Below are 26,885 nucleotides of genomic sequence, written 5' to 3' on the forward strand. Positions count from 1 at the left end.
CTGAACCCTGGTTAGGAGCATTTCTGGAGTCACTCGTACTTGTAGCACGTACCCGGAGCAACGTTCAGGGAGCCGGGTTTTTCTTCTTCCAACACCCCTATTAGTTTCCAGGTGGTGTGGGCGGCAAGGTGAGGTTTGCACCTGATAGGGAGAAGTAGGCGGAGCGCCGGACAGCGTGCGATGAAATTGCCTTCACTTTTCCCGCTCCGGTCCCCAGGAGCGCTGCGCACCACCTCCCCGGAACCTGCGGCTCTCGGGCTGTGGTTCCGGTCGGAAGTACGCGGCGACGCACGCTGACATGGCTGCGCCCGTGCTGAGATGTGTTCGGCAACTAGTGAGGCGTGTGGATTTTGCTACGATCCCGCGGAGGCATCGACACAAGAAGAAATGGGTAGGTTCCAGCAGAGGCGCGGCGGGGTGCGGGGCGTGGGGAACAGCCCTTCGGGGAGCGTCTGCTGCCCGTCCACTCGCCGCCCTCGGTCGCTCAATTGCGCCCCTCACTGCTCAGGAAGCCTCAGTCTCTCGGGTCTGTTACGTCACCGCTTCTGTCTCTCCTTTTTTATTTTGTCTTCTGCTCTGTCTTGATGTGTGTATGACCGCTTGACTCCGCCCCTCTTAGTTACGTCATCACTCCGTCCTCATTCTTTCCGTTATGCCACCGCTTCTTCTCCTTTCCCTTGACCCCTCTCTCCTTCCCACTTCCCTCCTCCCTTCCCTTCCCTTCCCTTTTTGCTTATCTTCCCCCTCCCTCCCCTTTTTGCTCACCCCCACTCCATGACCTCTTCTCCCCCTTTTCTCCTTGAACTTCCAACCAGGGAGCCCTCACCCCTCGAGAAATGCTTTAGCGACTTCCCCTTCCCTTCTGGGTCTTCGCCGCCTTGCGGGAGAGGATTCAACCCGTTCCTCACCCTCGAGCTGCCCCTGGCACCCAGGAAAGGTTACGACTACTCTGCCCAAACCACCGGCCAGTCCCCAAACGCAAGCCAAAGATGCCACGATCCCTCTCCCCTCAGAGACCCTTACTCTTGCCTCACCGGTGGTGTGGGCATTTCCTCCATGCCTTGTTCGCCCCCTTGCTTGCCTCGACCGGTGGTTACCTCCTCACCCCCGCCACCACCCTGCCCGACCCCACCACCTCCCTTGTGCCATGGGAGATGTTCTTTTGAAACCTGTGCTTCCTCTCTCGAAAGGATCTACTGTGGCGGGTCCAGTTTTGCTGGTTCACCCCCTTCCAGCCCCTGCTTTGAACGGTTCAGCCCTCTAGGGTCACCCCCTCCCCATCCACGGAATACCTACTGCAGCTGGATCAGTTCCCAGAGAACACAGCCTCGCTGCACTCCCAGCTCTTGCGTTGACCAGCACTCTTACGTCTGTTATAGTCCAGTGGCCTCTCCTACTCTCCCTCATCGGCCTCCAGCATCCAATCCGGTGACCTCTCCTCAGCTCACTCGTGTATCTTTGGAAACCACTTCCGCAATTCATCCCTCCCTCGCCCATGGGTCCCAGGGACCTTGTCCCCTCGTTTCGCCCCCTCTAACCCGCGGGCCCCTGGGAACTGGCCTCACAGTGACTCCCCTGGTGGCTCACCAGCCCTTGGAGAATAGACCTTTTGTCTCGCCAGGTCTTTCTCACAGGATTTTGGAAACTAGGGCAGTGATCCCCCCTCTGCTTTCTCATGTGACATCAGGGAGAAGTGATAACCCTTCTCTTTCCCCAGCGTCTTCCCAACCTGCTGGCAGCTTTTACCATGCCTGCCTTAAGCCTCCAGATTCTTGTGAACCTAAACCACCGGTTGATCTGGCCACTGAGAAAAATTGTGGCTCCCCATGTTCTCCTCAGGCAGGTGCACCGGGCTCTCCCTACTCACCTCAGGAGGGGCCTTATCTTTACTCCCATCTTTCCTCTGAGGCCCACATATCTGCCCCTGGTGGCGCTTTCTGTGCCATCCAGCTACCCCCTGGGACTCCTAGTTCTCCTTGTTCACCCCCATCCCAGGCTCCCAGGAAGCCCTGCTTTTTGACCTGGGACACGGGTAAGACCACTTACCTCTTGCTAAACCCAGACACCATGGTTTCTATTCCTTCCTGTTCCCAGGAACCACCTCCTCCCCAGTGTGCTTATCCTGCTCTTTGTGTCCCTCTACCCCTGGGCAAGCAGTTTGTGTGTACACCCCAGTCAGCTACCCAAAGAAGCTACAATGAACCCCCACTGCCTACCCCAGTCTCCCCCCAAGTGAAGTCCCCGAAAGCAGAGTTAAGACAGCCATATCCTGTTTACAGGTGTCGCTCCCTGGTCAACACTGCCGCAAACACCCCTGTTTGCCAGCCCAGTCCCCCTAAGGCCAGCACACCTCCTCCGCCTCCTTGTCCCCCCTCTGGACCTTCTTGTATGGAGCCATCCTTCAAAATGCCTTCAAATTCCTGCCCCAGAGAATTTCCCCCAGGGACTACCCCACCTACTGTGGTCTCTAGAACCCTCAAAAGTGTCGTCCCCACTTGCATTCCTCTCCGGCTTCCTTGTGATCCTCTCTTATCCAGTAGCTATGCTAAGAGCAGCCCCCATAAGCTCCCTAGAGGACCTCCCTGCAATACCCATGTGTACTCTGTGGTGCCTCCTGCCCAGCATGCCTTCCCACTCTCTGGTTCCCTCTGTCACTCTACAGGACTCCCTCGCTGTTACAGACAGCCCACGGTGCCCTCACGTGGCATGTATAGTACTCCCAAGGCCCCACCCGTACTCCATTGCCAGCCTGTGGTACCCCCTTGTTCTACCCATATCTATTCTTTTATCCCTTTGAGAACACCCTTTGACCCCCAGTGTTTACCCATTGGTCCGCGAGCCCGGGCCTGCCCTGCTACTGTTCCATGTGGCCTTCACACCTACTCTGTGGCCCCTCAAGGCCCTCGCAAAGAATCCCCCAAGATCCCCTACAGCTGTCCTATGACTTCAGCTAAGAGTCCTGGCTGTAGCAGTAATCCTAGCTGTAGTTCAACTGTTATCATTAGTGAGTGCCACAGTAGTGACAACCAGAACAAGAATACCAAACAGAACAAAAATGAGAACTACAACAAGGGTATGAAGCATGGCAACGGTCAGACCCAGAGCAAGAGACTTCATCATAGCTCAAGTCGGAGTCAGAGCGGAAGTCCCGATCGTAGCACAAGTCGGAGCCGAAGCAACAGTCCTCACCGCAAGAAAAACGAGGCTCAGAGCAAGAAAATTCAGTTGGGTCTGAGTGAGAATACTCAGATTAGCAAAGCTCAGGACAAGAGCAAGAGTTCTCACCGTGACCGAAGCCGGAGCATGGGTTCTCGTGGCAAAAATCGGGACCGGAGTAACAGTCCCCAGCGGAGGAGGAGCCGGAGCAAGAGCCCTCAGCGTGGCAAAAGCCAGGGCCAGAGCAAGAGTCCTCACCGTACAAAACATCACACCCAGAGCAGGAGTCCCCACCAGGGCAAGAAATGAAGACCAGAGCCACAAGTTCTGACCAGCCCAGTAATCCAGGCCAGAGTAAAAGTTGTCATAACAAGACCACAAGCCATAGAAACATCCCAGCTGTGGCAGGCAGCCAGGACCGGTTTACGGACCTCCCTTCTGCAATCTTTGTTTCCCTTTTAATCTTCAAACCTGACTTTGATCCTTCTGTGCTAATCCCATAGAGTCATCCTACAAGTCTCTGTTTTGGTTCACACCTCCAGTGAACTCTCCCTTTCCCACCTTCCTGAGTTCTGGGAACTCTCCCCACACAACCTCCAGCCCTGTGATTCTGAGCATGTGCTGCCAGGCACTGCAGGACTGAAGGTAGGTTACCCTCTTCTCCATCAAATATGGGCGGTTGTTTTTATTGCATCTTACTGAGTACTGCTGTTCTTACTTTCACTCACAGAAGCCAGCAGACATGAATGTGCTTTGGAAAATTTGATTGTTCAGGAGAAAAGGATCTTTTGCCTTTAAGCCTGAAAATATCCCAGGTCTGTAATAGTTTCTTTCCAGTAGGCTCTTCAGAAAAATTCTGAGTTGCTATCCTTTAAAACTTCTCTTATGCCAAGGTCCCTCTCCCTATTACTGATGAGCCCCACATGTAATTTTTAAGTAACTTCTCCACATTTTAAAGAATTATTTATTTATTTGAAAGGCAGTGAGAGTGAGAGAGAGTAAGAAGGAGAGAAGTCTTCCATTCACTGGTTCACTTCCCAAATGCCTGCAGTAGTCAGGGCAAAGCCAGGAGCCAGGAATGGTTTTCCTGTGGATGGCAGGAACCCAAGTACTTCAGCTGTTATCTGCTGCCTTCCAGGCTAATTTATATTAGTAAGAAGCTGGACGGGAGGCAGAGGCAGAACCCCATCCCAGGCAATCTGATATGGAATGCGAACAGCCCAAGAGGCTGCTTAGCATGTGCCACAGTGCCTGCCCCTGATCTTCATGTTTGTTTTGAGTCCCAGGTTCCTTTTTCTCATGACTCTGAGGTGGTGAAGCCAGTGCTTCACCCATTTTGCTCTCACATTTCTCCTGGAACACAGAGTCAGTGTGCAAAGGCAGGAGCAGGCACTGGCTGGACCCATCAGATCTACTCCCTGGACTCTACAGTATTGCGGGGCAAAGAAGGGACAGTTCAGCAGTAGGAAACAGAGGCGAGCCTGAGGTCAGTAAGCCTGTACTTTCTTTTTTAGGCTGCTACAGAGCCCAAATTCACTGCCAGCCAATTGGCCCTGCAGAATTTTGACATGACCTACAGCGTGCAGTTTGGGGACCTTTGGCCGTCTATCCGTGTCAGTCTCCTGTCAGAGCAGAAGTACGGTGCACTGGTCAATAACTTTGCAGCTCGGGATCATGTGAGTGCCAGCCTGGAGCAGCTGAATGCCAGGGACTTTGTGACTGAAGCCATCACCTCCTGGGAGCTGGAGTCTGAGGGTGACCAATCTGCAAGTGCAACCCCAGCCTCCTGGGCTTGCAGTCCAAACCTTCGATGCTTCACTTTTGCCAGAGGAGATGTCAGTCGCTTCAGTCCAGCCAGGTAAGGTCTAGAGCCATTGCTAGCAGCGTCTTGAGTACCTGCCAGAAGTAGACATGATGAGACTTATTCCTGCCATCTATAATAAAGACCATGATATTGCTAACATGATGGTGTGCCTTTTTCTTTTCTTTTTAAACTATGATTCATTTATTTTAATGAAAAGCATAGACAGAGAACAACAGCCAGGGCTGTGTCAGGATAAAGCCAGGAACCTGCATGTCAGAATGTGTCTTGCATGGGGGTAAACTAATTTGAGGCATGTCCTCCTGCTTCCTGGGACTTCCATTAGCAAGAAGCTGGATTGGAAAGAAAGGGATTGGGCCTCACACCAGGCGTTCCGATATGAGTGTGGGCATCCAAAGCAGCATCTTAACCTCTGTGTCACATGTCTGCCTCTTGGCCCAGCAGGGTGATGTGGTCATTGTTAAACTGCCACCTGTTGATGCCACATTCCATACAGGATATTGTGGTCCTGGCTGCTCTGCTTGCTCCCTGCTAATGTGCCTGGAAAACCAGTGGAAGATGGCCCAGGTCCTTGGGCTCCTGTCACAAATGTGGGAGATCTGGATGGAGTTCCAGGTTTCTAGCTTTAGCCTGCCCCAGCCCTGACCAAAGGGGACATTTGGGGAGTGAACCAGATGGAAGATCTCTCTCCCTCTCTTTCTGTAACTGTACCTTTCAAATAAATAAATACTTTCTGAGGAAGTGAAAATTAAAACTTGAAACCTGAGCAAGAATTAGAGTTGGTGGCAGGAGAATGTTGAGTGAGCAAAACCTAAATATGAAGCTACAGAAGCAGGCAGGAGCCAAATTGTCGAGGTGTTATAAGCCATGTAAAATTTTGAATTTTATAAAGGGAATGGAAGTCCTGAACAATTATAAACTGAGGAATGATGTGGTCAGATTTGAATTTGAGCCAGGAGATTTTGCAGGGGGGAGGGAGTCTCCCATGTGGATGCAGGGTCCCAAAGCCTTGGGCCATTCTCTACTGCTTTCCCAGGCCACAAGCAGGGGGGTGGATGGGAAGTGGAGCTGCCAGGATTAGAACCGGCACCCATATGGGATCCTGGTGGACGAGAGATGAGGACTTTAGCCACTAGGCCACCGCACCAGACTTGATTTGAAAAACTTTTTAAAAGATTTATTTATTTTTATTGGAAAAGCAGATCAGACTTACTAAGAGAAAGAGAGAGAGATAAATCTTCCAGCCACTGGTTCACTCCCCAAATGGCTGTAATTGCTGTGGCTGAACTGATCTGAAGCTAGGACCTAAGAGCTTCTGTATTTCCCACACAGGTACAGGGTCCCAAGGTGTTGGGGCATCCTATACTGTTTTTCCAGGCCATAAGCAGGGAGCTGGGTGGGAAGTGGAGCACTGAGACACAAACTGGCACCCCTGTGGGATCCAGGCATTTACAAGGCGAGGATTTAGCCATGAACCTTAGAGCCCTAGATTTGAATTTTTATTTTATTTTTTTATTAATTGCATTGCATTATGTGACAGTGTTATAGGCACTGGGATTCCCCCCACCTCTCCCCAAACCCTCGCCCCATGGTGGATTTCTCCACCTTGTTGCATTACCACAGTTCAAATTCAGTTGAGATTCTTTCATTGGAAGTATTTAGCAAGCATAAAGTCCAACATCTTATTATCCTAGTGAATTGAATGATTTCTTGGTGAGACCATCTCTGGTCTGAAGGTAAAGCCAGCAAAGTATTATCCCAATCAAAAGCCCCAACATAACATCAACAACAATTTACAGTATTATGGCATTAATTGACATGGTATTGATTAACCAATATGTTAATAGGAAAATGCAGGTTCTTAACCACATCCTGTGACTTCTTCATAGACATTTCAATTTTGGTTTATATTCAACCGGGTTCTATACACCTCAGAATGGCTATAGATTACTATTCAGCTGTCTCGTGTCTATTTTCATTTTAGTATTTAGCAGTTTATAGTGTTGAAGTATGATTTTGCTGAACTTGGTTGTTTTTTGGATGGTCTGAACTGGCTTATAACTCTAGCAAGACATGTGTCATCAGTTTAGGTACAGAACTTTTTTTTTTTGTTTGTTTTAGGAGGGGTGTGCAGAAAAATCCCCAATACCCCAGTGAGGCATAACTAATCTTTTTGCCCCACCTAGTGAGGTATGAGTGAATCCATGCTGGCCATTTCCTGTCTGATTCTAAGCTTTCCTTGTTGTTTGTCTGAAACATACCAACAAACAAAAAACCTAGAATAGACAGATTTGAATTTTTTTAACAGGTCTAGATAGTGTGTTGGAAGCAGATTAAAAGAGGCCAGAAATAATTATACAAATCAGGCACTTTACAGGTATGAGGAAAAGCCACCTACTTGAGAGATGAAGCTGGAAAGGTAAGTGTGTGGGGACCTTCAATGCCAGGAGCTTATAGGTTAGAGAGAAGGGACTTTTCTGGTGGCTCAGGGTTGCTGGCAGGGATTGCCAGGGCTGGGCACCTTCAGGCCATGTGCCAAAACAGGTGTTGTGGAGACCCACCAAATAGGGTTTCTAAGCAGGTGAACGGTTGTCTTGCAGGGTGTTAACAAGTCTGGGCTTGGGAATCGGGCACACCTCTGTTTGGATCTCTGTGATAATTGGCAGTGCTCAAGGAGGACCTAAGTACCGGGGGAAGTAGACACAGCACATTGCTGGAAGCCCTTGGTCCCTACACCAGAACCTCTATCATGTGTTTGGGTTTCTTTCCCATTTTATCTTGATCAGATCCCTGTAATATTAAAGTGATCATAATTTCTCGGTAGTTCAGGATATGGTTCAGGAATCCAGGAACTCCCTGAAACTGTCTGCAACATAAATAAGGAGGGAATATAGCAGGGACCCAAGTGCTTAAGTCATCACTTGCTTCCTGTTAGGATGCGCATTAGAAGGAAGGTAGATCGGGAGTGAAACGTGAGCCAGGGCATTTGAGTAAGGGATATGGGTGCTTCAAGTGGCATGGTAACTGCTTTGCCAAATGCCTGTCTCTAATTTGTTCTTTCTAGTCTATTTAATTTTCAAAACTCCAGGTTTGTCTGATCAGGTCATTTTCCTTACAAATGTTGGTAATTTACAGGCTACAGCCCAAACTCTTTAGCACAGAGAATTTTTTTTTCCTAATGTATTTATTTATTTTTGAAAGGTGAAGAGGCAGAGATAGCTATCTTCTGTCCGTTGGTTGGCACCCCAAATACCTGTAACAGCTGGAGCTGAACCAAGCCAAAGCCAGGAGCCCAGAACTTTATCTGGGTCTCCCATGCGTGTGGAAGGGGCCCAAGTACTTAATCCATCCCCTGCTGCCTCCCACAATGTACTTTAGCGGAAGCTAGATTAGAAGCAGAGGCCAGGACTTGAACCAGGCACTTCACCATGGGAAGCAGGCAACCCAAGTGGCCACTCAACTACTATACCAAATGCCTGCCTATTACCTTCTTTTCTCATTTAACTAAGGCCTTTTATTCTTTCATGAGACCCACCTCAGTTTATCCTGATTAATTCAATTGACAACTCTTCTCTCTGAATCCGGGAAGCACTTTGTTATTTCAATATGTAACCAATTAAAATTGAATTCATATTATGTGCCAGACATTGTTTCAAGTGTTGAGCATATTATAGCAAATTGAGCAGACAAAATCTTCCCTCGTGGGGCTAACATTCTAATAGAGAAGAAAATACACATGTACACACACACACCTATACATATAAAACAGTAAATACTTTAAAGAAAAATTGGGGCAGCTGTTTAGTACTGTGGTAAGGGCACTGCTGAGGACATGTTTGCCATATTGAGGTGCTGAGCTGGGAGTCTCAGCTCGACTCCCAGCTCCAGCTTCCTGCCAGTATGCACCCTGGGAGGCAACAGGTGATGATTCAAGTTCTTGGATCCCTGACACTAGGGAAGCTGGGCTTTAGTTTCCAGCACCTGACTTCAGCATGGCCCAGACCTGACTGTTATGGACCATTGTGGGCTACCTCTCAGTGTATGGATTAGCAGGAAGCTGGAATAGGAAGGCAGAGCTGGGACTTGAACCCAGGCGCTCTGGTATGGAAGGTAGGCCTCCCAAGCAGCTTCTTAACCACTGCACCAAATGCCTGCCTCTGACCCGTGTTCTCAGAGGATCATTGCTACTACTGTGTGGATGAATGATAAGTAGAACAAGTGAGTATGGGTTTGAGAAGTGAGTTTTTGTTGAGTGGAGCTCAGGGGCTCCTTAATAACAGACTTGGAGGGCTTGACTCCCATCGCACTCTGTCTTGCGATTTGACTGTACCTTGTTTTCTCTTCCAGACTTGGCAGCCAGGGCGTCCTGGACTACTACCTGATGGATGCTGCTTCCTTGCTGCCTGTCCTGGCCCTTGGCTTGCAGCCTGGAGACACTGTACTTGACCTGTGTGCGGCCCCCGGAGGAAAGACATTAGCATTACTTCAGACTGGCTGTTGCCGTAAGTCAGGGTGGTGGGGCCTGAGGGAGGATGCCTCACCTTACCTAGTGAGGGTCATACAATATAGTGGGTCCCGAGATCAGAGTTAGGATGGTAGATGGTGCTTGCTTATTTTCAGAATTTCTTTTCATTGTATTTGAAAGGCACAGAAACAGAAATCTGTCCTCTGGCTCACTTTCTAAATGGCTGGGACAGACTGAAGCAGGAACACAATACTCCATCTGGCTCTGCCGTGTGGGTCCCAGGTACTTGAACCATCTGCTGTCTGCATGGGTTCATACTAGCAGGAATCTGCTAGCTAGTTTGCACAGTGTGAGTTAGCCTGTAGGCTCAGGATCAGTCCGTGGGTGATTTAGGCAGGTCTGAGCCTTCTGGAAGGCCAGACAAGGAGAGAAGATCCTGATGTGGACCTAATGAGTTCAGTGCCAGAGTGTGGCATGTACGCTGCGCTGGTCAGAATGAACCCATCAGCAGGGAGCTGTGTGAGTGTTAGGTTTCCTTGGAAGAGGAAGAACAGGGCATGGGAGAAGTAATTGAGAGTTGCTCTCCTGGGGTGTTCTGAATTCCCAGCCCTTCACCTTCTTTTGTGTGCCTCTCCCAGCTGACTGATCCTTTGATCTCAGAAACACAGAATTCCATCGCCAGAAAGGAACTTAGAGTTTACCTAGTCTAACCCTCATATTTCATGGAGGGAACACTGTGTTCTGGAGAGAATAAATAGCTTGAGTCTTGCAAAAGTTGGAAGTAAAACCAGAACCAGAAGGCCTTTCCCTTTTTCAGTTCAGATCTTCCTGAATATTCTCCTAGAGCAGAAGAAACACCCAGTTTTTACTCCGAATGACCTTAAATATGGGTACATTTACAGCCACTCCTGTTGGATAAGATATATACTATAATTCTTCACCACAGTTCCCATCCTGCCTTGTCATTCCTTTACTCTGAATCCAGATATCAACTATAATTTATTCTGAAGCTTTCAATAATGTTTCCTTGTAGTAGAGCTAAGAACACAGTGGATTATTTCTTGAATTCATGTTGATCAAAAAAGAGAAAAAAAGGGGTAAGCATTTGGCCTAATAATTAAGATGACAACATCCCATATTGGAGTTTCTAGATTCAATTCCGGGCTCCAATACCTGCTTCCAGCTTCCTGCTTCCAGCCAGTGCAGACCCTGGGAGGCAGCAGTATTGCCTCAAGTACTTGTATCCCCTGCTATCTACATGGGAAACCAGGATTGAATTCTTGACTTTGGCCTGGTCCAGCTCTGGCTGTTGCAGTCATTTGAGCTGACCCAAACAACATGAATCAGGAGATGTGCTCTGCCTCCCTGCTTCTTGATTAAATTTTTTTTTAAAGATTTACTTATTTTTATTGGAAAGTCAGATATGCAGAGAGGAGAAGAGACAGTGAGAAAGATCTTCCGTCCGATGATTCACTCCCCAAGTGACCGCAATGGCCGATGCTATGTCGAGCCGAAGCCAGGATCCAGGAACTTCTTCCAGGTTTCCCACAGGGGTGCAGGGTCCCAAGGCTTTGGGCTGTACTTGACTGCTTTCCCAGGCCACAAGCAGGGAGCTGGATGGGAAGGAAAGTGGAACTGCCGGGATTAGAACCAGTGCCCATATGGGATCCTGGCGCGTTCAAGGCAAGAACTTTAGCCACTAGGCCACGCTGCTGGGCTGTTCTTGATTAATTTTTAAAGATTTATTTATTTTGGATCCACTGCCATAGCCTAGTGGCTAAAGTTCTTGCCTTGAATGTGCTGGGATCCCATATTGGCGCTAGTTTGAACCTGGTAGCCCTGCTTCCCATGCAGCTCCATACTTGTGTCCTGGGAAAACAGTAGAGGATGGCCCAAAGCGTTGGGACCCTGTACCTGTGTGGGAGACCTGGAAGAAGCTCCTGGCTACTGGCTTCAGAAGGGCTCAGTTCTGACACTTGTGGTCACTTGTGAATGAGTCAGCAGAGGGAAGTGATTTATTTATTTTTATTGTAAAGTCAGAAACACAGACAGAACAAGACACAGAGGAAGATTTTCTGTTCGCTAATTCACTCCCCTAGTGGCCACAATGACTGGAGCTGAGCTTTCCCAAAGCCAGGAGCCCGGAGCCTCTTCTAGGTCTCCCATGCAGGTGCAGAGTCTCAAAGCAGTCCTCAACTGCTTTTCCAGGCGACAAGCAGGGAGGCACATGGGAAACGGGGCCTTTGGAATACGAACCAGCACCCGTATGGGATCCCCGTGCGTGCAAGGTGAGAACTTTAGCCACTGGGCCCTTGAATAAATTTGTTAAAAAGAGAGAAACAAGGGCCCAGTGTGGTAGCCTAGTGGCTAAAGTCCTTGCCTTACAAGTGCTGGGATCCTATACGGGTACCGGTTTGCATCCTGCTTGCTCCACTTCCCTTCCAGTTCCCTGCTTGTGGTCTGGGAAAGCAGTCAAGGATGGCCCAAGGCTTTGAGACCCTGCACCTGCATGGGAGACAGCCCAAAGTCTTAGGACCGTGAACCCACGTGGGAGACCCAAAAGAAGTTCCTGGCTTCAGATTGGCTCAGCTCCAGCCATTGAGGCCAGTTGGGGAATGAAACAGTAGATGGAAGATCTTTCTCTCTAGCTGTTATCTCCTTCTCTGTAAATTCTGACTTTCCAATAAAAAAAAATTCTTAAAAAAAAAAGAACATGAAAGGTAGTTTATAAATCAGAATAAAGGTTGATTGCGTACAATCAAAAACCCAACAAAGTAGTTTAAAGAAGAAGCAGTGATCTGTTCATAAGTGGAGCGGGGATAAAGAAGTCTGTCCTAGGATGGAGCCTCCAAAATTATTAGGAGCTTGATTCCCCCCCCCTTTTTTTTTTTTTTAAAGATTTATTTGTTTTTATTGGAAAGGTGGATATACAAAGAGGAGAGAGACAGAGAGGAAGATCTTTCATCCGTTGGTTTACTCCCCAAGTGACTGCAATGGCCAGAGCTGAGCCAATCCGAAACCAGGAGCTTCTTCCAGGTTTCCCACACAGGTGCAGGGTCCCAAGACTTTGGGCCGTCCTCAACTGCTTTTCCCAGGCCACAGGCAGGGAGCTGGATGGGAAGCGGGGCTGCAGGATTAGAACCAGTGTCTATATGGAATCTCAGTGCGTTCAAGGCAAGGACCTTAACCGCTACGCTATTGCACCGGGTCCTTGATTTGCATTATTACAATCTATTTTATTGCTAGCATCATCCTTAAGATTGCCTCATGATCTAAGATAGGTGCTGGGACTGCAGTCATAACGTTTAAATTTAAAACAAGAGGAAAGTTGGGCAAAAGAAGCTTTTCTCATAGGCTACTTCTGTCTTTTTGTTGTTAACCTTTTTTTTTAAAGTTGATTTATTTTTATTGGAAAGGCAGATCTACAAAGAGAAGAGACAGAAAGAAAGATCTTCCTGTCTGCTGGTTCACTCCCCAGGTTGCCACAACGGCCAAAGCTGAGCTGATCTGAAGCCAGGAGCCAGGAACTCCTTCTGGGTCTCCCACGCCAATGCAGGGTCCCAAGGCTCTGGGCCATCCTCGACTGCTTTTACAGGTCATAAGCAGGGAGTTGGATGGGAAGTGGAGCAGCCAGGACAGCAGCCCATATGGGATCCTGGTGACTGAAAGTCATTAGCCTACTGCACCGCGCCCTTTTTTGATGTGTTAACTTTTTAAAATATGTTTATTTGAGAGATGGATAAAAAAAAGCCAGAAAGAGAGAGCTATGATCCATTGTCTCACTTCCCAAGTGCCTGCAGTGACTAGGACTAAGCCAGAGCTAAAATGGGGAGCCTGAGTCTTGCTTGAGCCATTGCCTCCGTTCAGTGGGGTCTGCATCCATGCGAAGCTGGAGGCAGGAGCCAGAGCTGGGCAGCGACCGTGGATACTCCAGTGTGTGATGCAAGTGTCTCAGCTGCTGCTTAAACACTTACTCCTGTGTCAGCTCTTCAGAAATGCTATTACTACTTGTTTTTAATCTTTTAATATTATTTTACTTTATTTTTTAATGTTAACTTTTTCCAAATATTTATTTATTTATTTGAAAGTTAGAATTAGAGGGAGATACAGAGAGAGAGCTTCTGTGTAGTGGGTCACACCCTAGATGGGTGTAGTAGCCAGCTCTGGGCCAGGCTGAAGATGGGAGTCAGGGGCTTCCTCCAGGACTGCCATGTGAGTAGCAGGTACTCAAACACTTGAGCCATCTTCTGCTGCTTTTCCTTGGCCACTAGCAAGGAGTCAGATCGGAGGTGGAGCAGCTAGGACATGAACCCATATCTGTATGGGATGCCAGCATCACAGGTTAGCAGCTTTACTTGCTATACCTGTAACTTATTAATCAATTAGTCATAGGGGCTGGCAGTGTGGCTTAGTAGGTTAAGCTTCTGACTGCAGCACCAAAGTCCCATATAGGCAACCTGTTCAGATCTTAGCTGCTCCATTTCAGACCCAGCTCCCAGCTTATGACATGGGAAAGCCGAGGAGGATTGTCCAAGTCCTTGCTGGGCCCCTACCTCTATGTGGGAGACATGGAAGAAGCTCCCGACTTTAGATCTGCTTAGCTCTGGATGTTGTAGTCATTTGAGGAGTGAACCAGTGGATGGGAAATCTCTATCTCGCCCTCTCTCAGTAACTGGGCCTTTCAAAGAAAAATAAAATAAATCTTAAAAAAATAAAGACTTAGTCATATAGTCATACTTATTTACAAAAGAAGGTTGGGAAATACAGTCTTTTGGGGCACATTGCCCTTTCTTAATGAAATCTGGGTTCTATTACTATGCAATAAGAAGTAAATAATTTTTAATATCTAAAGATGAAGAGAGCCACATGATATAATTAAAGAATAGTAAGATGGGACTGGTGTGGTGGCTCAGTAGGCTAATCCTCCACCTACATCCACCAGCATACCACGTGGGTGCCAGTTCTAGTCCCAGCTATTTCAATTCTGATCCGGCTTCCTGCTTATGGCCTAAGAGAGCAGCAGAGGATGACCCAGATCCTTGGGCTCCTGCACCCACATGGGAGAAAAAGCTTCTGGCTCCTGGCTTCTGATCAGCTCAGCTCTGGCTATTGTGGCTATCTGGGGAGTAATTCAGTGGATGTCTCTATCACTCTCTCTCAAATAAATCAATACATCTTAAAAGGGAAGAATAGTAGGGGAGAGCATATTTCTTAAGAAATATTCTTACCTGATTTGCTTCATTTACTTTTTTCTTTTTTTTTTAAAGATTTATTTATTTTTATTACAAAGTCAGATATACAGAGGAGGAGAGACAGAGAGGAAGATCTTCTGTCCAATGATTCACTCCCCAAGTGAGCGCAAAGGCCGATGCTATGCTGATCCGAAGCCAGGAGCCTCTTCCGGGTCTCCCGTGCGGGTGCAGGTTCCCAAGTCTTTGGGATGTCCTCGATTGCTTTCCCGGGCCACAAGCAGGGAGCTGGATGGGAAGCAGGGCTGCCGGGATTAGAGCTGGCGCCCATATGGGATCCCGGGCGTGCAAGGTGAGGACCTTAACTACTGTGCCACCGCGCCGGGCCCCATTTATTTTTTTCAAAGATGTTTATTTGGGCCCGCGCAATAGCATAGTGGTTGAAGTCCTCGCCTTGAACGCACTGGGATCCTATATGGGCGCAGGTTCAAATCCCGGCAGCCCTGCTTCCCATCTAGCTCCCTGCCTGTGGCCTGGGGAAAGCAGTCAAGTACAGCCCAAAGCTTTAAAAAAAAAAAAAAAAAAAAAGATGTTTATTTATTTGAAAGGCAGAGATAGAGAGACAGAGAGCTCTTCCATCTGCCGTTTCACTCCCCAAATGGCCACAATGACCAATGCTGGGCTGATGCAAAACCAAGAACCAGGAGTTTTGTCCCAATCTCCCACATGGGTGCAGGGACTCAAGGACTTGAGCCATCTTCTGCTGCTTTCCTAGGCCATTAGCAGGGAGCTGGATCAAAAGTGGAGCAGCCAGGACTTGAATCAGTGCCCATATGGGAAGCTGGCATACTAGACAGCGACGTTACCTGCTGTTCTAAAGCACCGACCCCTGGTTTATTTTCTTAGCCTTTCTGGCCCATGCAGATGTTTGCCTTTGCAACAGCCACTCCAGGATAACTGGTACTGTGCCATGCACGTAGCAAAAATCCCTACTCTTGGAATCTGCCTCGATTGCCTTGCCCGAGAGTCGGTCTGTCAGCACCATTGCTGGTGCGGATGCTCACTGGACCATGGCCTCTGAATTATCTTTATTTCCTTAGGGCATCTTGCTGCCAATGATCTCTCCACTTCCAGGACTGGCAGACTACAGAACATCCTTCACAGCTATGTACCTCAAGGTGTCAGGGATGTAGTTCGAGTCACCTCATGGGATGGCAGGAAGTGGGGAGAACTGGAGGGAGACACCTATGACCGGGTGAGTGATCCCTGATTTGGGACATCTGCTCAAATAAGTCTAGCCTCTTCTCCTGGCCCCAGGCCCTGAATGGGTAGGATCCAGACCCTGCATTTGAACATGTAGGCTGTTTCTAGACCTGATCAGAAGTAAAAACTCAACCTGCAATGTTGTCAGTTCAATTTACATCACTGGCTGATACCTTCATTTGTGATAGTTGGCGGGGGAAAATGTATCAGGCTTATTCTATTTTTCTGTTTCTCAAGTCACCTGGTTACTCAGAAACCCTTGTAAAGGGGGTGGGCATTTGGCACAGCAGCATAAGTTGCCACTGGGATGCCTACATCCCATATCAGAGTGTCTGGTTTGAGTCCAGTCAGTGTGCCTGAGTCCCTGCCGTTCACTTCAGAGACCCAGATGGAATTCTTTGGCCTGGGCCAGCCCAGCCTTGGGTGCCGACGAGTGAACTATAGATAGAAAATTAATCTCTTTCTCTACCTTTAAAATAAAATTAAAAATAAATTAAAAATTTTAAAATCCCATGAAAGTATGAATAAATTCAGTTTTACTTATTTATGAATATAAATATAGCACATGATACAAAATTCAGAAGATACAAAGAGTGTCCAATGAAAGGCAAATTTTCCTTTTCCTTTTTGTTTTTATTGTTTGATTTACAGAGAGAAGGAGAGATGGTGAGAAAGATCTTCTATACATTTGTTCACTCCCCAAATGGCCGCAATGGCTGGAGCTAAGCTGATGCAAAGCAGAAGCTTCTTCCAGATCTCCTTGGCACCCATATGCGATGCCATTGCTTGCATTATTAGCCTGTTGAGCCATCATGCTGGCCTCTCCTTTTACCCCTATAAAGAGAGTTTACTTCCCCTCTCTACAGATAAACACTGTGTCTATCTTTTTCTGTATTATTTGAAATAGATTGTTTATAAATATAAATAGATGTGTGTGTGTGTGTGTGTACTTTTTAAAAAATTCTTTTTGAGATTTTTACTCATTTATTTTAAAAATGAATGAATTAAATTTTTTAAAAATTGTATCTATTTGATAGGCAGAGATAAAGAAACAGATAAATAGTTCTTACCCACTGATTCACTCCTCAAAAACCTGCAACAGGTGAGACCAAGCTGAGATCAAAGATCTGGTGAGGTGGGTAGGAACCCTGTCACGTGGGCCATCACTTCTGCCTCCAAGGGTCTGCAGTTAGCAGGAAGCTGGAGTCAGTAGTCCTGCTTCTCTAATACGGGAGCAGGCATCTTTTTTTTTTTTTTTAAAGATTTATTTTCTTTTCATTACAAAGTCAGATCTACAGAGAGGAGGAGAGAGAGAGAGACGATCTTCCGTCCAATGACTCATTCCCCAAGTGAGCGCAATGGCCGCACACGGGTGCAGGGTCCCAAGGCTTTGGGCCATCCTCGACTGCTTTCCCAGGCCACAAGCAGGGAGCTGGATGGGAAGTGGAGCCACTGGGATTAGAACTGGCGTCCCTATGGGATCCTAGTGTGTTCAAGGTGTGGACTTTAGCCACTAGGCCATGGCGCCGGGTCCTGGAGCAGGTATCTTAACTGCTAAGCCAAACATCTGTTCCTTGTCTCTCTTCCTGTCTCAGTAGGAGTGTTAGGTGCTGGCATTGTGTTGCAGTCAATTAAACTATCACTTACAGTGCTGTCAACCATATTGGAGTAGTGGGAAAGCAACAGGCATATTAGCAGAATATTAGCACACGCCAGTGTAGGAAACACAGATGGAATTTGTGGCTCCTGGCTTTGGCCTAGCCCGAACCTGACTGCTGTGGTTATTTTGGGGAATGAACTAGCAGAGGTAAGACTCTCTTTCTTGCAAATAACTAAATCTTAAAGATAGGAGTGGTAGTATATTTACTATTCTAAACATTTTTTTTTCACTAAATGATGTACCATGGAGTTTCAGCCTCATTAATTTTTCTTGTATTTTTGAAATATAACTGCTGGATAATAGTTTGTATCCATTAAAGATTTTGATGAGGAGGGGAAGGGGCACCACAATGGCTCAATTGGCTAATCTTCCATCTGCAAGGGCCGACATCCCATGTGGGTACTGGTTCATGACCTGGCTGCTCCATTTCCCATCCAGCTCCCTGCATATAGTCTGGGAAAGCAATAGAGGATAGTCCAAACCTTGGAACCCTGTACCCATGTAGGAGACTCAGAAGAAGCTCATGGCTCTTGACTTCAGATCTGTTCAGCTCCATCCATTGCAACCATTTGGATAGTGAAACAGCAGTCAGATCTTTTCTCTGTCTCTCCTTCTGTCTGTAAATCTACCTTTCTAATAAGGATGAATAAATCTTTAAAAAGAAGATTTTGACAGGGATTGCTAAATTATGGAATTTGAATTTCATGAGGTGAGCATTGTGGTGTTGTGGGTTGTGGCAGCCATGTTTCAGAGCACCAATTTAAGTCTCTGCTGCTGCACCACTTCTTATGTAGCTCCCTGCTAATGAACCTAGGAGAGCAGCAGATGACCCAAATGCTTGGGCTCCTATTCCCAGGCCCCTAGATTTACCCTGGCTTAATTCTGACCATTTCAGCCACTTGGGGAATGAACCAGTGGGCAGATCTTTCTGCCCCTCTCTATACCTTTGAAATAAATAAAATAAATCTTAAAAAACAACGGCAACAAAAATGTTTCACTTCTATTGGTAATCATTAAGTACATCTTTTCCTATATTTTGCCAACACAGCTGCTGTTAGCTTTTTGCCGAACTGGTGGTATGTAATTTACATCCCGTCCAGCCACTGTGGCCACGTGGGGAGTGAACCAGCAGGTGGAGAATCTTTCTGTCTTTCCTCTTGCTGTTAATCTGACTTTCTAAAAAAAGAATAAGTAAATAAAAAGAAAGAAAATATTGAAAAAGGTGTTGGCACACAGGTTAAGCCGCTGCCTATGACGCTAGCATCCTGTATGCGTCCCGTTTCAAGTCCCTGCACTCTTTTTTTTGTTTGTTTTGTTTTGTTTTGTTTTGTTTAAGACTTATAGATTTCGGGCCCAGCGGTGTGGTCTAGTGGCTAAAGTCCTTGCCTTGAACGCGCTGGGATTCCATACGGGCGCCGGTTCTAATCCTGGCAGCTCTGCTTCCCACCCAGCTCTCTGCTTGTGGCCTGGGAAAGCAGTCGAGGACAGCCCAAAGACCCTGCACTGGTGTGGGAGACCTGGAGGAAGCTCCGGGCTTTGGATCAGCACAGCACCGGCCATTGCGCTCACTTGGGGAGTGAATAATCGGATGGAAGATCTTCTTCTCTGTCTCTCCTCCTCTCTGTATATCTGACTTTGCAATAAAAATAAATAAATGTTTAAAGAAAAAGACATAGATTTTTATTTTAAAGGTAGAGTTACAAAGAGAGAAGAGACAGAGATATCTTGCATCCATGGTTTGCTTCTCCAGTGAATGCAATGGTCAGAGCTGTACGTATCCAAAGTCAGGAACCAGGATTCTCTTCCTGTCTGCTGCATGGGTGCAGGAGCCTGAGGACTTGTTTGTATTTGCCACTTGCTGATCTTATCAGGCTGCGTGTGTTAGGAGATGTAATAAGAAAAAGGGAGACAAAACACTGAGAGCTCAATGGGATAGGAACCATGCTTTGTATAGGTGGGCAGAGGGGGATCCAGCAGACTCTATAAGAGAATACAGGAGCCTGAAGCAGGCTGTAAACAGGTGCATTTAAATGGTGTCTATTTGTTTTATGAGTGTGGGAGAGCAGCTTTTGGTCTGGGCTGTTTGGATGAAGGCTGTGAGGCTGGGGAGCCGAATTGTCTTCCCAGAAGGCAAACAAGGCCATTCCTCTGAGAAGGGCAGGAGGCAGCCATGCAAGGAGGAGCAGCCTGTGACTAGCCTATTCAGGGCAGGAAACACAGATGTTCTGTGTTGGAGGGGTGGATGCCTTGCAGAGGGAAAATAACAGCTTTATATTCCCCAACTTGTGAGCTGGGATAATCATACCATGCAGGATGGCTGAGATTTCACTAAGCGTATCAAGGGAAGGTACTGGGTGAAGCACCTGGCTGCGATTGGACAGCTGGTCTTCATCCTCATTCAGTCCATGCTCGCTCCTGTTTACAGAGACTCACTGAAATGCTGTTGTTTGACACCTCTGGTATTAGAAAGTTCAAAATCTGAGTTCAAATCTGTAGATTGCATGATATAAGAGTACAAGGATTCTGCAGGCAGACTACCTGGATTATCAACCAGAGAAGTTTGCTGAGTTTCTTAAAACCTTTCAGTTAAGCTTCATATTCATCTGTAAACTGAGTTTATTAGTCATGCCTATTCTATAGGTGACGAATGAGTAAGAATGCATTTAATAGTGAGCTTTTAGAGTCACAAGTAGGATGTCAGTTAAGATTCTCACATATCATTGAAATACTTAGGCTATACTTACCTGGCAGGGGAGATACCATGATCACGAAGGTGGTTTTCCCAGGGCGAGGCTTATCCTTTGCACTCCAGATGTGCTGACCTGTGCGATTTCCCCAAATGTGGGAAACTCAACTGCGTAATTTGTGATAGTGGGCGACTGCATTTGCGTTCTCCCCTGTTAAAATAAAAAAAAAAATACTTAGGCTTGATACTTGGAGTCTTGACTCTTGTATCCTGCTAATGTAGATCCTAAGAGGTGATGGCAATGACTCAAATAATTGGGTTCCTGACACCTAAAAGGGAAACTTGGTTTGAGTTCCCTCCTCCTAGCTTCAGTTCCAGCCACTTTGGGTGCATTTGTAGAGTCAACCAGTGGATGGCAGCACTCGCTCTCTGTCTCAAAAAAACCACAAAAACAAAAACATCATAATGCTTGGAATACAGCAAGCTTCAATACCATCACAACGTTATCATTTTCATTTTTTACATTCATTGATAATATGATTTTTGGCACAGTGTAAACCAGTGCCTCTCATTTGATTTGGCAGTGTTTCAGACATTTCAAAACAAACTTAACTATCTTGAAAATGCTTGTCATTTATTTGTTGACCAAATCGTATACAAATGCCAATGTGGTAGACAAATATTAACTACTTTGGAGCAAAGAAGAAAGCTGTCTCAGGGCTCCAGGCACTCTAGGTCAATTCTTCCTCTAATTCCACTTGTCCATCAGCTGGAGAAAGGACAAGGCCCATGGGCTCTTCGTGTTCATGGTCAGACCCTGCCCCTGCTACCTGCCACCTGCTACCAGTTTTCTTTCTTTGTGATTTCGTTTTTTTTGAGAGTTAATTTTACTTTAAATAATATGCATTTGAACACATTTCTATGTTTTCATATAATAGAAGAAGTCACGTGTATTCAAGACAGGCACCCAAGATTAAGACTGAGCTCTGGTCACCCCTTAGCAGCGCTGGCTGCTTAGGGTTGATGGCCATGCATGCTGGGCCCCATGCGCGCTGGGCCGGGGCCCTGCTTGCTGCACACACCTGTGCTGCACCTGGTGTGGAATAGTGAGGCTTCCCTGTCTCTCTAAGTGCAGTGCAGTAGAGCATCTTCTTCTTTCTCCTGTGCCTGAGCTCAACATTTACCACGATGGACAGTATTGACTCAGAAACAAGGATCTGTTAGAATCAAGATACTCACATGAGTTGCCGTTGATTTATATTCCCCCTGAAATCACCTAACTTTGCTCTTTACATGTGCCAGGGATCAGGAATCCAGCTGTGCTCAGTATCCTTTGCAACCATTTTCCCAAGAATTCTAGCCATTTCCTGAGGACACTGACAAGGAGTAGGGAAAGAATCTATAGACTCTGTCTCCTTTCTGGGTTGTGGAAACTCCCAAAGCTTTGCTTTATTTGCTTTGCTTTTCTGTTTCTTTCCTTCCTCCCCTTTTCCATCTGTTCCCTTTTTTCCTCCCTCCCTCCCTTCAGATTTATTTATTTTTGTTGGAAAGAGAGATTTACAGAGAGGAGAGTAAAAGAAAGATCCTCCATCTGCTGGCTATTCCCCAAATGGCCACAATGGCCAGAACTGAGCTCTGATCTGAATCCAGGAGCCAAGAGCTTCTTCTGGGTCTCCAATGCAGGTACAGAGTCCCAAGGCTTTAGGCCATCCTCCACTGCTTTCCCAGGCAACAAATAGAGAACTGGATGGGAAGTGGAGCAGCCAGGACACATGAACAAACATCCATATGAGATCCTGGACTTATAAGGGGAGGATTAACCAATTGAGCCATCACATTGGACCCATTTTCTCTCCCTCCCTTTCTTTTTAAAGACATTTGTTTTAAAGGCAGAGCTTACAGAGAGATCAATTTTCCATTTGCTTGTTCACTCCCCAAATGGCAGCAATGGCTGAAGCTGGTCTTGCGTCATCCTCCCATGTGGGTGGCAGGGAAGCGGATGGGTCATCTTCTGTTGCTTCCTTAGGTGAGCAACAGCTAAGGCGGGGAACTGGATCACAAGTAGAACAATTAGGACGCAAACTGGTGCCCATATGGATGCTGGTGGTAGCTTAACACTACATTTTCTTTGCAACACCAACCCCAGCTTTCCTTTTTTTGTGCATTGCAGTTAGTTATGCATTTGCTCATTTGCTTATATTTAGCTTTGTTGAATCATTTCTTTCTAACTGTGTCTTTTTCATGTTGCACACACTTGAATTTCTCTCTGAGCCAGTTTGTAAATTTTACTTTCTTAGTTACTGACTTAGTTATTGCCACTGAAAGTTTGATCTCATTTATGTTGTTTTACTGTGTTGATTTGCTATGCTTCTTTCACTGTGTGGTTTCTGTTCTTGGCTCTTTTATTTTGAATTTATTTTTAAAATACTTGTATATTTTTATTGGAAAGACAGATTTACACAGAGAAGGAGAGACAGAAACAAAGAGATCTTCCATCCAATAGTTCACTCCCTGAATGACTGCAACAGCCAGAGCTGAGCTGATCTGAAGCAAGGAGCCAGGAGTTTCCTCACAGCCTCCTGCATGGCTTCAGGGATCCAGAGACTCAATCCATCCTCCACCATTTTTCCAAGCCATAAGCAGGGAGCTGGCTCTGAAGTGGAACATCCAGGAGATGAACTGGAGCCCAAATGGGCTGGATGGCCAGCCCTTGCTGGCAGAGGATTAGCTAACTGAGCCATTGCACTGGGCCTGCAGGTGTGATTTTCAAACCCCTTCTTGAGTAGTTAAAAATTCTCAAGAAAACACATTCTTTTTGTCCATAGTTAAACAGATACATTTGATACATTCTTTTGTTGTCTCCTTTTAAAGATACTAAATAGTATCTGCTGCATCACTACAATCCCTTGTTGTCTTCTTTTTGGATTAAGTTTTCTTTCCCAGTTCACTCTGGCTAAACAGGAATCTCGTTGAGGACTTTCTAGTGTGTTGGTTTCCCAATTCCCTACTGTAAGTGGTCCAAGGTCCTGTTTTCTGTCCTGGCCTTTAGGTTCTTAGGGATTTGTGGAAAAACAAAAAAAGATGGAAGTCATTGACTTCAGCTTCTGTTTGCCTTCCTGGATTCGTGCTCCCATTCATTGTTTTACTTTTTATTGATTAGCCAATTGATTGCTTCTGAGGGTTTTCTTTAATTTGTGTAAGTTTTATATTTTAGAGTATTTTTTGAAGATTTACTTATTTATTTGAAAGTCAGTTATAGAGAGAAAGAGTATCTTCCATCTGCTGATTCACTCTCAACACACAACATCTGGGGCTGGGCCAGGCTGAACCATGATCAGGAGAGATTCTTCCATGTCTCACATGTGGGTGTAGGGTTCCAAGGACTTGGGACATCCTCCACTGCTTTCCCAGGCACATTAGCAGTGAGCTGGATTGGAAGTGGAGCATCTGGAATTCAATCTAGAACCTGTATGGGATGCCAATACTGCAGACCATGGATTAACCCGTACCACAGCTCCAGCTCCAAAAGCAGTTTTTTAAAGATTTATTTATTTTTATTGGAAAGGCAGATAACAGACAGGAAGAGAGACAGAGAGGAAGATCTTCCATCCGATGATTCACTCCCCAAGTGAGCGCAATGGCCGATGCTGCGCCAATCCGAAGCCAGGATCCAGGAACTTCCTCTAGGTCTCCGATGTGGGTGCAGGGTCTCAAGGCTTTGGGCCGTCCTTAACTGCTTTCCCAGGCCACAAGCAGAGAGCTGGATGGGAAGTGGGGCTGCCAGGATTAGAACCAGTGCCCATATGGGATTCCGGCGCATTGAAGGCAAGGACTTTAACTGCTAGGCTACGGTGCCGGGCCGAAAAGAGAAATCTTGGGGTTCAGTCCCCAAATGGCTGCAATGGCTGGAGCTGGACCAGTCTGAACCTAGGAGCTTCTTCTAGGTCTGCCACATAGGTACAGAGGTCCAAGGACTTGGGCCAGCCTCTGCTACTTTCTCTGACCATAAGCAGGGAGCCGGGTGGGAAGTGGAGCAGCTCGGATACAAACCAGTACCTATATGGGGTGCCTGCCTGCTAGCACTGTAGGCAGAGGCTCAGTGTGATATGCCACCGCCTCCACTTCCACCTAAGCATTTGGAATATATATTTTGGTCAGCCTTTTTAGGTATTTTATGTTACAGTGTTTTTTAGGATATCTAGTTTGCTATGTTGTTAGAAATATATGATATTAATTTCTTCTCTGTTGTAATTTCTAGAAAATCCCAGTGGCTCTTCTCCAGGCATCTCCATTTAGTTAACATCTCTTTTTCCTATGAAGGTCAGCCCCATAATAGTTCTAGAGACATGACCTAACTAGAATACAAAGTGGTCATTAGTTTTTCTTACTCTGTATATCCTATATCAACTTTTGCAGCCTTGGAATACATGAGAATATTGAACGTTGGTTCATTATTAATTTATTTGGAGTTTCTGCTTAACTAAAAATTTACAGATCTTTTCCAAACATGATTTTTCTGTTTTGAAACATAAATATAGGACTGTTATAAAAGCTTTTGTCTTTTTGTCTCTAATGCCCGGTATAGCGTAGGCTGTTGGTAAGTAAATGAATAACTTTACAACTACCACTAAAATATTCCCATGTTGCATCTGACACTGTTTTTAATCTGTTTTTTAATTTTGAATCTGGTTCCTGTCACTCAGTGTACTGGCTGCCCTGTTGGCATGCAACGCCTGTGAGTCTGATGTTTACATTTAGATAGCTAAAGGCAGAGCCCTAAAGCACTGGGGACTTTCTTGTAGGTTGATACCAATTTTTATATGAATAGTCCTGAGTATTGCCTTCCTCCTCATTATTTCCCAGTCTGAGAAGCTATGTCAGGTTTCCTGTGATGGAAGCACAGGTGGTGCGAGTACGCCACCAAACCTCCCAGGCCAGAGGCCCCAAACACCCACCTATAAGGAGCTTTAACACTTTACCCTGTAACATTCTGTGCAGGTGCTGGTGGATGTGCCCTGCACCACTGACCGCCACTCCCTTCATGAGGAGGAGAACAACATCTTTAAGCGATCAAGGAAGAAGGAACGGCAGATGTTGCCCATGCTGCAAATGCAGCTTCTTGCGTGAGTGACCAATTTATTAAACCTCAGAACTTTGCGCCAGGTTGTTCCTGGGGTCTAGTTCCTGCGGGGAGGAACAGGCATGGGGGGCTCTAGAGTTGGAAGCCCTTGTGAAGATGATCGGCTATAGAGTGAAATTATGGCTGGGGATCTTCCCAGAAGAGAGAGGCATGACAAGGTGATCCCTCTATGGAACATAGAGTCATAGATATCAAGGTGGGTTACACAGATTCACTCCTACTAATTTGTCCTCAGCGCCAGTGTGCAGAACATATTTGAAAAACAACCATTAAGATCAAAACATTAGGGCTAGGAAAGGACTTGGTCTGTAGAATCAGATTAATCTAGGCTAGAATCGTGGCTCAAGGGATCATTTTAAGAAGACTGCTGGAGGGCCCGGCGGCATGGCCTAGCAGCTAAAGTCCTCACCTTGAACGCACCAGGATCCCATATGGGCGCCAGTTCTAATCCCGGCAGCTCCACTTCCCATCCAGCTCCCTACCTGTGGCCTGGGAAAGCAGTCAAGGACGGCCCAAGGCTTTGGGACCCTGCACCCATGTGGGAGACCTGGAAGAAGTTCCTGGATCCTGGCTTCACATCGGCACAGCACCGGCCATTGCGCTCACTTGGGGAGTGAATCATTGGACAGAAGATCCTCCTCTCTGTCTCTCCTCCTCTCTGTATATCTGACTTTGTAATGAAAATAAATGAATCATTTTTTTTTTTTTTTAAGAAAAAAGAAGACTGCTGGAGGAGAGCCCATGAGTTAGTTTGGAGCTATCTGCCATGAGAGTACTTTTCAGGCAGTGTCATTGTGGGAGGAACTTGAGGACAGTCTTCCCCAGTTCCTTATCTCTTGGTAGACTCCCCTGTTAGTGTTCCTACCATATAGTACTTATCCACTGTTGGGAAGCTCACTAGTCATTGCTTTTCTCCCTTTTTGTTTCAGGGCTGGACTCCTTGCCACGAAGCCAGGAGGCTATGTGGTCTATTCCACCTGCTCACTGTCACACCTACAGAATGAGTACGTGGTACAAGGTAGCATGGAACTCCTGGCCAACCAATACAGCATCAAGGTTCAGGTGGAAGACTTGACCCACTTTCGAAAGTGTTTCATGGAGACTTTCTATTTCTTCCCATCTTGCCAGGTTGGGGAACTGGTAATACCAAACCTTATGGCCAATTTTGGGCCTATGTATTTCTGCAAGATGCGTAGGCTGACATAGCATCACCCTGTACCTGGAGTAGAAGGACAAAAGGTGTGCTCTGCTGCAGGCATTGGAACTGAGGCAGAGATGCACTGCTGTCTCCATGCAGATAGTTTTCAGCAGTAGGAAGTCGGAGTTTTTCTGTCCTACTGTTCCATTGTGGAGCACCAGCGGGTTTCTGACTTACACACTACCCTCCCCCTTCTCCGGGCCTGTGCTGAGTTCCTGCCTCAGAGGGGCTTGGAAGGAGGAGGGTCCTACTTTAAGCTGTAAACTCAGGAAGAAGCATTCAGTCAATAAAATTGTTGAAATTTCA

At 46.6% G+C, this 26,885-nt stretch overlaps 1 protein-coding gene and 1 non-coding gene across 5 annotated transcripts; both read left to right on the plus strand.

The window, feature by feature from the left end:
- The first annotated feature begins 233 nt into the window (after positions 1-233).
- Positions 234-26,885, plus strand: NSUN4 (NOP2/Sun RNA methyltransferase 4). 4 transcript variants are annotated; one of them, XM_040977791.1, is made up of 7 exons: positions 256-391; positions 3,887-3,971; positions 4,671-5,014; positions 9,326-9,480; positions 15,733-15,887; positions 25,240-25,364; positions 26,311-26,885. In XM_040977791.1, exons 2-7 carry the CDS (start codon positions 3,903-3,905, stop codon positions 26,585-26,587), a joined length of 1,125 nt encoding a protein of 374 aa, XP_040833725.1. In that variant the 5' UTR covers positions 256-391; positions 3,887-3,902; the 3' UTR covers positions 26,588-26,885. The 4 variants fall into 4 exon arrangements, with proteins under 4 accessions (XP_040833724.1, XP_040833726.1, XP_040833727.1 ...); XM_040977790.1 differs by lacking the exon at positions 3,887-3,971 and having other exon boundaries at positions 234-391; XM_040977792.1 differs by lacking the exon at positions 3,887-3,971 and having other exon boundaries at positions 234-391; positions 4,743-5,014.
- LOC121154810 lies at positions 20,292-20,453 on the plus strand. Its single transcript, XR_005883613.1, has one exon. It is a non-coding gene; the product is annotated as a U1 spliceosomal RNA (small nuclear RNA).

The sequence above is a fragment of the Ochotona curzoniae genome, unplaced genomic scaffold (assembly GCF_017591425.1).
Source record: "Ochotona curzoniae isolate NIBS_2020 unplaced genomic scaffold, NIBS_Ocur_1.0 contig_2855, whole genome shotgun sequence".
NCBI classification, from domain to species: Eukaryota; Metazoa; Chordata; class Mammalia; order Lagomorpha; family Ochotonidae; genus Ochotona; species Ochotona curzoniae.